Source organism: Olea europaea, unplaced genomic scaffold, assembly GCF_002742605.1.
Source record: "Olea europaea var. sylvestris unplaced genomic scaffold, O_europaea_v1 scaffold675, whole genome shotgun sequence".
NCBI classification, from domain to species: domain Eukaryota; kingdom Viridiplantae; phylum Streptophyta; class Magnoliopsida; order Lamiales; family Oleaceae; genus Olea; species Olea europaea.
In genome coordinates, this window is record NW_019265131.1 from 166933 (window position 1) to 181612 (window position 14680).

General features: G+C 32.5%; 1 protein-coding gene across 1 annotated transcript; it reads left to right on the forward strand.

Moving 5' to 3' along the window:
• The first annotated feature begins 6158 nt into the window (after positions 1-6158).
• Positions 6159-14360, forward strand: LOC111390369. Its single transcript, XM_023015407.1, has 7 exons — positions 6159-6422; positions 6516-6758; positions 6849-6944; positions 7071-7171; positions 7244-7329; positions 13178-13419; positions 14124-14360. Exons 1-7 carry the CDS (start codon positions 6159-6161, stop codon positions 14358-14360), a joined length of 1269 nt encoding a protein of 422 aa, XP_022871175.1.
• Positions 14361-14680: the final 320 nt, after the last annotated feature.

Sequence of the window (14680 nt, forward strand, 5' to 3'; positions counted from 1 at the left end):
TATTCCTATTTTAATTTAGCAATCTCTCTCGAGCAATGCCAAACCTACCCCAATATGTGATTCGACTATATCTCTATGACGAAAACTAACATACCGGAATGCATTATAATTTCATGAATATCCAACAATTCGCACAAGGCATGGAGGTATATTTCTATCCCCTATCGGACCCTATGATGATTTATACTATGTTGAACCTATTTTCCTTCTTTCGAATGCATAAAACAAACCACCAAAATCATATAATTACGTGCACAATAATAATATGGAAATAAAAATGTAATAAATCATTCGATTCCGGAACATGCGTTTAAATATGTCAAATATCCAAATCAAAAATCAAACGTAGTATTACAAGGTTCATCGATCTCCTAGCAATGAAAAATCTAGCCTAACATGTTAAAAAGAAGAAAATACAAAAACAGTTGAAAAAATGTCATCACCCGAATCAAGTTTCAATCGAATCTTCACTTGGCGCGATGTTTTCCTCTTGTTCTCTCTTCGTTTCTCCTTCAAAATCTCTCAAAAACTTGTAAAAATGGTGTCCCCATCATTCTGGACATCTTTTGGTATTTATATCGTGTGAAAATTTTGTTACCAAAAGAGTTTCAATTGTATAAGGAAAGTAAAATTTTTGCTTCGAAAAACTACCATGCGATCGCATGGTTATGCCATTTTGCGTAAAAAAATTTCTGCTCTCGTGTGTGCGACCGCAAGGGAGATCTACCATGCGGCCACATGGTAGATTCTCACTTTCATTTTCTCCACTTTGGTCCCTCTACTCGAATCTTTTACTTTTTGGCATCTTTTCTTCGTTCTTTCCATTCCATCATCCCAAGATATCATCAATTGGCATTTGGTTTAATCAATTTTTCGATTTGTTCATCGGGTCAACTTTTAGATAATTGCATCTTGGTCCCTGAACTTTCACTTTGCGTCATTTTAGTCCTTTTTCGCGTCTTTTCTCCTGAATTTCACCATGTTCTTCGGTATTCCCTACAATTCACAAATGTAACGAGATTAAATCATAATTCAATCATTTTGCTCGTTATTAAGTCATGTTTATGATCTAAATAAGTGTGCAAAAACACAATTATCAGGTCGCTAATACGACATCTTTAGGGTATGTCAAGAACCATATGAAGGTTATGAATAACCAATAGAGGATTCGCCACTCTTAGATAGTAAGAGATTGTGATCTGCATTTCATTCAATTAAGTCGATAACGAAATTCTTGGCCAATGTATACTCATAAGTTGAAAAGAAGTTTTCGACTCATATCGACTTAATAGTAGAATGAAAGATATGATCGATAATCGAGATTGACACGCTTCCATATCTCGTTATTGATCAGATCATATTGATGAAGGGATTATAGTTTTATGGTAAATGAAAATATTTGGTTTTGTCATACCACGCGATATTTTTCGTCACATGTGTTGCCCTGATACATTACCAGATGTCAATTTGTGATGGCGAGTGTGAATTGGTGATAAATTAAAATGGTGTTTTAATTTATCAATTTTGATTAGATTAAGATAATATTTCACGTCGTTGGCATCGTGGTCCGGAACCTAATGAGTCACACACAAAAGAGAATTGAAAATTTGTAATTTGTCAATTAATTAATTTAACAATCGTTGGATAAATTAATTAATTGGGTTGGTTATTTATATGCCCAAGTTAATTAATTGGATTTATTAATTCTAATTAGATGGATTAATTAAATATTGAACCGGACTAGATCAAGACCGTTTGGGCTTATATAAATATATGGGTAGGGTTTTCAATCCGTAGAGATTTCTCATAAATCTTGCTAACACAAGAGGAAAAAGTCCTGGTAGCTGCAATTTGTTCTCTGTGTGAAATTCATTGGAGGCTGGACAATTGGACAGCTATGGGAGATAGATCCAAGCTACTGGAGCAATGATAACGCAAAAGAATTTGCAGATCTAAGAAAATGTATAACTTTAATCACAATTCCTATAAAAATACAAAGATGAATCCTGGTGGGGATTGAAATTATTTTTATTTTCGCTATGCATGTTTAAGTAAATTCCCAACAGATTTTGCCCTCTCTATTTAATTTATAATATTTAAGGTGTACTACATGTAATTTTTTAGGCAATGTTATTGGTGGAATCTATTAGAGTTTATAGTTATGAGGTCTAGCTGTACTTCTAGTGTTTTTAAGATGAAATCAAGTTGATTGCAGGTATTTATTGAGCAATTAATGTTTAGTTTATGTAGAGAGAGAGAGAAGAAGAAGAAGAATCCCTCCGCATGGATTTATGTATCTGGAGTATATTTTTGCAAAAAGCTTGAATATGTACAGTTTTTTTACACATCGTGGAACTTTTTTTTTTTTTTTTTTTTCTCTCTGTTTCTTGATTGTACTGGTTTGGAAATTTCAATTTTGGAAAGTTGATAGCAGATGTTGAATTGGAGAGGTGGAACATCTGGATTATATGGACAACTTATGCTGTTTTCAGATGAAAATTTGGTTGCTGTCACGTTTTTGCGGTTTCATTATTTTTCTGCTTTGTGTATCATTTTCAGTGTCTCTTAATTAGGTCATCAGAAGGCTAATGATCCCATAAATTTCGAGATGATATTTTTATATATTCTGATTTATTTAAAAGGGGTTCTCAAAATAGGCTCTCTATTCATTTATTCTTCTTTTATTTTTCAGATGAAATGTGAGGTATTGTCGAGTGTTTCGTTACCTCGGATTTATTAAAATAGTTTCTTATCCAAATGCAGATCCTCACATTTTTGCAATTTGGATGTCACACGTTTGTAAGGAACTCAAAGGACCTCTTTAGAGTTTTGTATTTGATACATAATCTGTTCTAATTGGACTTATCCTATTTCAGGTATTAATACGATATAGTTGTTAAACATTCGGCTTGTTCTAAAAAATATAAGTTGAACACTTATTGGATAGTCTCTCGTAGATTTCTATTATGCCTCTATTATTTTCATCTTGTCATTTCCGAATAAGCAATAAATGGTAAGTCTATCGTGTACATTATCACATACCATTTTCAATGCTGGTATTATGACTATAATGAGTTTCTTCTTGTCCTTTGACGATTCTCTCAACTTTGCAAGAGTTCATTGATATTTTGCACATCCCTTGCCTTGAGGGAAAATCAACAACAATTAACTCATTTGATAGATAAAAATATATTTAGCAGCTTTAAATATTGGGAAGCTAGGGAATCAATTTTCCTAAGTATAAATATTTTCCTCTATCTGGGTACTTATCGACAAGAAACAAGGGATAAAAAATCGACCATAGAATAGATTAATTTTAGCTTTGTTCTCTACCATCGAGTCCAACAATATAAGTATAGAAGCATAGCTTTTAACTTCGCCGTTATCAAGCTATTCTATTACTACTACAATTGTTTTATTAATTGAGAACTTTGGATAAAACCTTACCTTACAATAGGATATGTTTTTAGCTTCATTTTCTACTTCATTTGTCAAAGTTATGTAGTTCAAAGGCTCTATTGTCCATGAAAAATAAAAAAATAAAAAGTGATGCGAAGATAACTACAGTTTCAAGTAATTTGGTGTCGTTTTTAGATATGAAAATTTCAGTTTTAGTAATTTTTGTATTTGTAGACTTTGCGCATAGGCTAGATTGCTATCGACTTTCTGAAATACAACCAAAGCTTCTGTGGCTTTAAATTCTAATTGAAATAATAAAAATATTAATGCTGCTGAAAGATTGTCTCTCCGTTGTCCATCACAGAGGAAAGAATTTACTGCTCAGTTGGCACATGCATATACCCAGGGATCAGCATTGAATTTGATTCACACGTTACAGAAGAGAAGATTGGAATTTTGCTTTTGAATTCTATTGCACAAACACTTCAACTAGGGTAATGTATCTATATCCAATATATGTAGGATACTGACACTCTTCTATGATCATTTTTCTTTTATATTGCGAATATTATGCATTTTTAATTCAAAGTGATTAGTAAATAATAAAAAGATACTCATATTTAAAATATTTCAATATATAAAACTAAATTTATACTATATTAAGGAAGAATTTTAAAGAATTTAATTAATGTATCGATGACACATCGTGTCAATATTTTTTTTGAAAAGTCGCACATCAACGTATCCTATGCATGTCGTGTCAAATACACATGTCTGTGTTGGCGCATCATAACTTTTAAATCTTGAAGGGCCGGATACCATTCGTGACATTCAGCCGTTCCCGTTGAATTTGTCTGCTAATCCTGTGTGTTTTATGTGAATGTAAGAAATTCATGTACTAGGTTTGATCATTTGGAAATTGGTGACATTGTTTAATCCTTTGTCACAAGATATTATACGTCTGCCCGGGTTGTTCCGATTCCTCCAACAACCTTTGGACAGATTATTTCAGTACTCCGGGTTCCCAAAAGTGAGGAGGGCTACGCTGCCATTGGAGGTGGCTCACCTTCGCGTAAAATATCGGACAAACAGGTACTGAGATTGCCACTAAATTTTTTTGAAGTAAATATCGGACAAACAGGTACTGAGATATCGGACAAATGTATGACCATGTTGCTATCTTCCAGGATTTATAGTCTTTTTTTTCCTTCATTGCAGGCAAATGCATTAAAATTTTGACACTGGAAACGAAGGAAGTTCCTACAAATGTCTATGTTGCAAGGCAATATTGGCACCCTTTCACCGAGGAAGCTGTTCAATAGGTATGTTATAAGAATTGAAATAAAATTTGCTTTCACACGTGCTCATTCTTAAGTTATATTTCTCTACATTGAGAGGTTTCTGAATCGAGTTTTTGTTTTATCCACTTACAGATGGCATGTTGCCAAAAAAATATTGGAAATTTTTATTGCTGGAAGATTTTTGAGGGGCCTTTACTGCATCTGAACTCACACAATTGAAGTCACCGAAACATTTCCAGGAAAACAGGACTATGAAAACAGGAGAATCTGAATTTCTAGGATTACCTCACAAAAAGATAGTAATGCCTTTTTTTCAATGCATAATACCTCCAAATTCAAATGAATACTTCATTTACAGTTTACAGCCTTCAAATTGTAGTTGATATTTTACAAGATTTTCTCCGATCTAGTAAGATCCTTTGGGGTTATTTTATTATTTTTTTCCATAGAAATTCAATTGAAACAAATAATTGAAAAATTTTATTTGCCTGCTTTTTCTTTCTCCCATTTTTCTGGGATACAAAAGGTAGGCAGAAAAGGACAAGTGAAGGGTCTTAAGCTATTGGCTTACTTCTCCATTTTGCGGGTGCTGTTAGAATTTTGGGGTGACAAAAATTCTTTTGTTGAAATAATTGTAAAATTCTAATTGAAGTGCGGAATTCTAGTTGGAATGCTTTGAGGAATCATATTCAAGTTTAATTGTCAAAATCTATTTAAAATTCTATTTTAAAGCCCATTGCGTGTTGGAATTTGAGTTGGACTTGAAGAGTTCAAATTAGAAAACTTTTAGATATTTTATTTCATCTACAGCTCTACTTCTGGGGATGAATATTTCCTTATAAATATGAGGCTCCTCTATCAGTTTTATGAGAAGCACTTTTGATAGGTTATACTTGTTTTCTCCATATTGTTCAGTAATAAATATCGTTCCTCTGCGATTAATCCTTTTTCTTCTTCTTTACTTTAAATCTTGTTTTCATGGTGTGATCTTGTTTACTTCAATATTGTCATTAAATCTCATTCTTTATAATCTGATTTGGGATCAACAAGTGGTATCGGAGCTTCCGCACCCAACAAGTGGTATCAGAGCTTGGTTCCTTTCGTAGATTGGTTGAGATTTTTTGGGATGGTTGGGTTGAAGTATGATATTCTGCAACTAGATCGCAATACAAGGTTTTCTTTGTGGTAAGAAAAGATGAGGGCTGTTCTAGTGCAATTAGATTTGGACGATACGTTGCTGGGTTTTGAGAAGATGCTAGTTGATTGGACAATGGAGGAGAAACAACGGAAGGAGGGAAGGCTGTGTCGTTGATTCATCTTCATTTATCCAACAATATTCTGCAGGATGTCTTGAAGGAGAAGATGGAGGCTACTTTGTGGTTGAGACTAGAGCAGTTATACATGTCTAAGAGTCTTACCAGTAAACTGGCTCTTAAGTAGAAGCTATATTCCCATCGCATGACGGAGAGAGGGTCGTTGGAAGATCAGATTACCATGTTTAAAGAAATAGTTGCAGCTTTGAAAACATTGGAGGTTAAGTACGATGAACAGGATCTTGCCTTGTTTTTGTTGTGTTCGCTGCCTGGTTCTTATGCGTCGTTTCGGGACACCATCTTGTATAGTCGAGATATTTTGACTATAGACGATGTCTATGATGCTTTGCACTCAAAGGAGAAGATGAAGCATTTGATTGGAGCTACATCAAGGGATGGGAAAGCTCTTGTATCTCAAGGTGGTTGACGGAGAGGCAGATCAAAAGTCAACTTTAGCAATGTGTATTGTTACTACTGTAAACGGAATGGACATATTCGAAAGGATTGTGATATGTTGCTGGCTAGAGATGATTTAATTGCAAATCATGGAGCGCAACCTTTGACTTCAGATGAAATCAATGTAGTTGAGAATTTTTTAGATGGTGAAGATGTGATGCTGACCGTGATATATGATGTGGAATCTAGGCCTGGCGAGGAGTGGATTCTTGATTCAGCATGTTCGTACCATATGTGTTCCGATAGGAATTTATTTCAGACATATGAGGCTATTCAGCAAGGTGGAATTGTAATATAAAACAACTAGTCTTGCCGTATTGCTGGAATCGATCGAGTTAGATTACGGTTGTAGGATGGGATGATTAGAATACTTGGCCAGGTTCGACATGTTCTAGATTTGAAGATGAATCTCATCTCGCTGAGTGCCCTGAGTGTAAAAGGGTATAAATTCTCTGGAAGATGTGGAGTCTTAAAGGTTTGAAAGAGAGTCTGGGTTATACTGGAGGGACGGAGAAGATCTCAGTTGTACATTTTACAAGGGAGTGCAAAACCAGTTAAGGGGAGACATTTGGATAAGTTTAATACCGTGGTGGAAGTTCAGTTTGGTACAGTTCCTCTTGTGTTGGGCTTTGAGTCGGTTCAGAACACTGCTAGGGAGAGCATTGGTGATTCCGTTTTGCCACCAATTTCAACGAGTACACTGTACTAAGTTGCTAGGGGTGGACTTATCGAGAGTAGATACTGTGGTGTCAGTAATGTCTGGGATGTTTCTAGGTATGTTGAAGGAAACAGTTCCAACAAGAGGCCTTCTAATCAAGCATCTGGTTTAGTTCTTGCTATAGGGTGTACTTCGACCCTATGTAATTAATACTAATTTCGAGGAGGAATTTTGGGAACCCTAGGATTGGGTTCGGGTGTCGCTTGTAGACGCCAAGCAGAGGACGATTGTTTGGTTTATATACTGCGTAGAGGAGATTGGCCAGTTCATTTCGATATAGACGGGTTTGAAATCTAAGAGTTCCGTTCGGTTGCACCAGAATTCGTGTCAGGGTGGAGATTGTTATAATTTTGGGGTGACCCAAATTCTTTTGTTGAAATAATTGTACAATTCTAATTAAAGTGCACATCAAGAAGAATTTTAGTTGGAATGCTTTGAGTAATCCTATTCAAGTTTAACTGTCAAATCCTATTTAAATTTCTATTTTGAAGCCCATTGGGAATTGGACTTGAAGAGTTTAAATAAGGAAACTTTTAGATATTTTATTTCATCTACAACTCTATTTTTAGGAATGGATTTTTCCCTATAAATATGAGGCTCTTGTGTTAGTTTTGTGAAAAGCAATTTTGCTGAGTTGTACTTGTTTTCTCCATATTGTTTAGTAATAAACATCGTTATTCTGCAATTAATCCTTTTTGTTATTCTTTACTTTAAATCTTGTTTTCATGGTGTGATCTTGTTTACTTCAATATTGTTATTAAATCTCATTTTTTATTCTCCGGTTTGGAATCAACAAGTGTATCAGAGCTTCCGCAGCCAACTGGTGCAACAACTGTCTCCCTTTTATAGATATCCAGATTTGGGAGGTCATTACTTTCTTGTAATTTGAATTTTTTTTTGTTTCCTATTTGCATTATTCTCTCCCTAATTAATGGCATTTAATTCAGCAAAAATTTTGGTGTGGCCCTCATTATCCCAAAAATTTATTTTTCTCTATTTTCTTTTCAATCACACAATCTTCTATAAAATAATATTACACGTAAGTCGAAAACTTTTACATCTTTTTCAACGACGCATTCTTCAAAAATACTTTGTCGAGAAATAATCTTAAATCAAGCATGTCAAGAACACGTCAATCAATTAATAATCGTAAGTAAATAAAAGCAAGTAGATCAATAAAACAATAAATATAAACGAAACATCAATAAGTAAAAGGGTAGAGAGGATGCAAACGATATAATTGTGGAGGTTCGATTCAAATTTGTCAGATGAGTTTGTTTTCATGTAAAAGGAGTTGAAATTAAATGCAATGAATTTAACTCAATCTATGTATTACAACTATAGATAAAATTTAAGCATTGCTCAGCATTGACAATAAAATCTAAATTACTCTATTAGTTTGTTTTTGTTCAAGTTTGCTATTTCAGTTCAAGAAAATTTTAAGCTTTATTGAGAAAATAAATTTGATTAATAATAAAATTTAGTGAAAAATTGTGTTTCCTAACAAGAATTAGGCGACTTGAGACTATTCAATCTTTATTCTGTGCGTTTTGTATGAACTATATATATGGAAAATTTGTACCAATGTCATCCAATTTCTTTAAAACGTATTTTTGGATAAAATATATCACATCATCATCAAGATATCAAGGCACTATGAATTAAAAATGTTATGTGTAGAAGAAAATTATTACAATGCTCATCATGTGGTAAATTATATCAACAATAATTTATTTTCAATTATTCACTCGATAGTATAAAATGGGTCATATTTACATTTTGAAAAAATCATGCCACATGATACTATCAGAAAGACAAAGTAAATTGCAATGCTTCTATGATCGCTCAATTGGTAGAAAATGGCTTGCATTTCATCTTTTGGGTGTATTAATTTTTTAACCAGGGGCGGATTTTTTTTTGCTGGGGGGGGGGGGGGGGCGGGGGCCGGTTTTGGGGGGGGGGGGGGGGACTGGGCCTAGCAGCCCAAGAAGTTTTTTTAAGTTTTTTTTTTTTTAATAAAAAAAACCAGTTTTTTATGTGTAACTTTTTTTCCGCATATTAACTTGGTTTGAAATTTGTCGGCCTAGTCTTGAATCCAATTCTGGATCCGTCCCTGCATCTAACATCAATAAAAATGAGATTACTGATATAGACATAAGCTTTAATAGATGGTGAACCTCTTTGAGTATCAATACAACATTTTGATATGTTATTAATATAAAATTAAAAGAAAAAGTCAGAGCAATTGAAATGAGAAAAACAATCAAATCCATGAAATCGAATAATTATTTTTGGCTTAAGTTTCTTCTACATTTATTTTCATATAGCAATATTTATAAAATTTTGTATTTGTAATCTTGAAACTTAGGGATCAGTTTTTCAGCTATGTAACTAGATCTATTTTGTGGTTCTATTAATTGTATTGTTAATTATCAATGAAAGTTCATCATTCTCTGTTTGTTTTTTTTTTCTCTAATTGTGTTCGTTAAGAAATATTAAATTCAAAATTTCTTTTGGATGAATACTCTTCTCATGCTACTCGGATATGCATTTTTGTTAGGCCCAAAAGACGAATCTTGACTTGATTGTGAAGTCTTTAACACACCAAAAGTCTTGAAAATTCTACGGAATGCCTTTGTCAAGTGGACATAAAATTCTACCTTATTTTACACGGAGTTTCTTTCAAATTCCACATTTGACTAACTAACCTATTTACATCGACACTTACATGTTGACAAGTCTCATACTTCCTGCATCATAAACTTAATGTTGGACCACTTTAAAAGCTGTTAGATAATGCCACATATATCATTTAAATATTATCTTCAATAATACATTGCATGTTGATTCATTGTAATTTAATGTGGGATTTACACTAACATGCTCCTGATGATGACTTGTTTGAGAATGCTATTTGTGTGCTTATTTTGAATCTTAATGGGATCGAACTGGTTATTTAAACTTATTGGACTCTGATATTATATTCAGACTTAAAATTTCATCTTAAGAGATAAATTTTGTGAAGAGAAATATCTTGTATCCTTATATTTCATTATTTAATTGACGTGAAATTTTTATACCTTAACACTAGTATCAACTATTCTGTACTTTTTTCAATATTACCTTTCTAGTTGAACTCTCATATGTCTAGGCCTCTCTTCTTAGATCTACACGTCTAATTATATATCATAAACATCTTTGTTAATCAAGTATCTAATTCAATAACTATATGAAGCTAAAATCAATTTTATGCCGAAAATAGAACAAAAATGATCGCCACAAGTACAATCTGAACTTCGTTCAATGAAGCTGCTGAATTTTTTTTTTTTTTTTTTTTTTTTATCCTCCTGAGGTAGCCACGAAGACAACAAATTATTGACATAACATTTAAAAAATCAATTTACATTGATATGATTAAAACTATTTCATCATCAATATATTAAAGGTCGTAAAATAACGAAGAGTTCAAGTTTCACTCAAAAATATTATTGCTTATAATCATGATTTTTTTCTTCAAACTCTTCTATACTTTCTAAAATTGAATTGAGATAGATGGAATAAGTAGTCAATGTATTTGAATTTTGATCTAGTTGAGATCTTCATTGTGATTTCTTATTAATTATTTTTAATGTTGATTATAATCTTAATTTTAAGAAAAATTGACTCCTAGACGAGAGACCATTTAAAGAGCAGAAAGGAAAATGAAAAAATTCTACGATTTTCAAGGCCAACTTCATCATTTGATATTTATTTGACAAGTCTAAAACTCTCTTTTAGTTAATTTCTATTTTTTGAGCTTTTATAGTGCTGTATTGATTACAACATATGATTAAGATTGTAGGTGTTTGATAAGTGTAATCACTCATCTTGGCCATCACAATTGATATTTCTGAGTAGTTTTATGGATGATATACTTAACTTTTTGTGTTTCTTAATTATTTTAATAGAAATTTCTCTATTGGACGAGAACGGATGAAAATGAATGATAATTGATAAAAAATGATGGAAGTTGTACAAAGAAATGTGGAATTCAGGGACAAGATATAAATTTTGAAAATTGAATGACCTAAATTGCAAAATTTAAGACTTTGGTTGAACAAAATATTGAAATAAGATATCAATATGCACAGGAATAAAATTTACTAGTTTGCAGTAGCGAAAGGTGGCTAGTAAACTCAATTGTTGATTCTGAGTCAACTTAGCCCATGTTTGAGTCTTTTTTTTTTTTAAACCACATTCCCTCGCAAAATGATTTTATACATAAATTCTCACAGATTTTCTAAAAATACTATTCTAAAACACATTTTCCCAAAAAATGTTTCTCAAACATGGGCTTATTTTTCTAATGGAGATGGGACACATTTTTCAAGAATTGCAATTGAAATATTCTTTAAAGACAAAAGAAAAGGCGGTTGCTAATTAAAAAGGAGAAAATTGATGGTCCTATTTGATTTAGATATAAATTAGAATTTTAGTAGATTTTGATATAATTGGTGAATTGTAAAATTGAAAAGTTTTCAATCTCATGAAATGTGTAGTTAAAAACGAGTTTTATGAAAAATAAGGTCCAAACAAGTGGGAAGAGTAAAGATTCAGTTCAACTTTAGAAAAACTGGTATGAGTTTTGAATGAAATCAACATTTATATTAACATCCGCTTGGCAAATTTATAAATGATTTATAAAGAGCAATAATAGTGGATCCCACGAAATTTATGGATAATAATGTTAGTAGTATGAATGTGTGTTCAAAATTAATGTTTGAGTGATTGATTTTATAAATCATTCATAAATTTGAATAGGAGATAATTTCTTTAACTACATGTTTGCATCAATGTTTTCGTTTAGATTCTTATCCTTTTTTTTTTTTTTTTGGTGAGAGATACACTTGGATAACATATTAAAGATGAGGTTCTTAATGTACGATGTTCTTGCCAAGAGAAAATGACAATGTTCACTTTCATAGACAATGAAACTTATCTTCTATATAGATTGAGAAGCTATAGTATATGAGCTTTGGTTGTTAATAGCGTATGTATATGAAGTGATTTTACAAAGTTCCGGCGTATCAATGAAGATGTTTGAATGAAGATGATCCCTTCTTTCAGTGGCGTTTGGAGAGGGGTGGGTTGAGGGTCTTATAAAACCATTTTAGCTCCTTTAACGTGCTCACTTGAGATTGTACTAAGTTTTTTAGTATTACTTAGCCTTGACAATAAAATTTAAATTATTCTCTTTCTTCACGGTTCAAATTTGAATATAAATAAATAAATTACTCTATTAGTTGTTTTCAATTCAAGTTTGTTATTTCTCACTTCTAAGAAATTGTAAATGTTTAATCTTAATCGAGAAAATAAATTTAATTATTTAAACTTATGGGGAAGAAAAAAATGAAATTGAGTTTCATAACAAGAATTAGGCAATTAATTGAGACTAGTCAGTCTTTTATTTTATGCTTTTTGATATGAATTGAGTAGAAATTTGGACAAATTTCATCCAATCAATTTTAAACTTTTTTTTTTTTTGAGAAAAAAAGTCACAACATCATTATAATATCACGTGCAATGTGAATTAAAATTTAATCATATGTAGAGGGAAAAAATTACAATGCTTATCACATGGTAAATAAAATATTGTGTTTTAAAAAAACGTAAAGTGTGGTTAGACGTGGAGGTCAAGATTTAAGTTTTACGAGTCTAAGTGTAAAAAAAGGTTACTCATTTTTATTATTATTTTAAGCCCTTGATTGAGCCCTATTTTTTTCATCAAAATACATCATTTAACCGTGATTTGACCTCATTTCAACAACACATTTTTCAACAAAAATAATGTTACACATAAATTCAAATTTTTTCTTATTTTGAATCACATATTCTCCATTATAACACTATATATATAATTACTGGAGAAGTGATTAGAGGTTTAAACTCCTCTATCTCTTTTACCAAGATTGTTCACAGACATAAATGACATAATAGGCTTGCACATGTAGGCATTAAGGGACTCAAGTTTCTTAATGAAAACGGTGCATTTGTTAACAACTGTGTGTTTGATTTGTCATTTTTTGATCACTATGTGCTTTGTAAGCACCATAGAACTTCTTTTTCCACAAATGTTCATAAAGCTAAAGGCATACTTGAATATGCACATTCAGATATATTGGGTCCTGCTAGTAATCCCACCTCATGTGGAAATATGTGTTTCTTGTCTATTATTAATGATTACACGAGAAAAGTGTGGATTTATCTTTTAACAGATACATCTAACACTTTTCACAACTTTAACAATTGGAAAAGATAAGTAGAAAACCAAACTGACAAAAGGATTAAGTTCTTGAGAACAGATAATGGCCTAGAGTTTTGTAACACTGAATTTAATAATGTGCAAAGAAAATGGAATAACAAGGCATAAGAGTATCCCTTACACTCCCCAGCAAAGCGGAAAGGATAAATAGAGCAATACTTGATAAAGTGTGTTGCATGATGTTAAGTCCTGGTGTTCCAAAGTTGTTTTGGAGAGAAGCTATTATGACTGCCTGTTATTTGATTAATTTGACTCCATCTGCTATTTCGAATGGTGATATTCCTCATGAAAGTGGTTTGGTAAACTAGGTGATTATTCTGTACTTAGAATCTTTAGTAGTGCTGCTTTTTCTCATTAAAGTGAGGGAAAGCTTGAACCTAGAGCTAGAAAGTGTGTTTTTCTAGGGTATCTTGAGGGTGTTAAGGGTAATAGGTTATGAGATAGAATCCAAAAAGGGGTTAAAATCATTTTGAGTAGAGATGTCATGTTTAGGTAAAATGCCATGTCTTATGGGTGAACTCGAGCCTGTGAGCGAAACAGAACAAGGCGAAGAGAGAGATGGGTTTAAGGTGGAGTTAAGAAAACTTAGCACATCTGTTCTTGCCACTCCAAATGAAGTGGAGACTCGGGTTTAGGAACCTGAGGTAGAGAATAGAGATGAAGCAGTGATAGAGGAACATCCTAAGGAAGAAAATCCCTTAGCAGAATACAATTTAGTTAGGGATAGAGAGAGAAGACAAATGAGGGAGCCTAGGAGATTCAAATATGAATATGAGCTAGCTTTTGCTCACGCTAGTTATGAAGAGCTAGTTGATAGAAAGTCAAAAACTTTTGAGGAAGCGATGAAGAGCGAACAATTTGAAGAGTGGTAATGAGAGAAGAGATGAGTTCCTTAGAGAAGAATCAAACTTGGGAGCTAGTACCTAGGTTTAAGAATAAATCTACTGTCGATTGCAATGGGGTCTTTAAAGTTAAAGAAGGTACCAATGTTTCTGAACCCTTAATGTTTAAAGTTAGGTTAGTGGCTAAGGGTTACACACAGAATGAAAGTTTTGATTATAATGAGATTTTTTCACCGTGGTTAAGTACACACTGTTAGGGTTATGCTTGTATTGGTTGCACATTTTAACTGTGAACTTGAACAACTTGATGTTATCTGGGTAGTGGTATAAAAGATTTGACTCTTTTTACG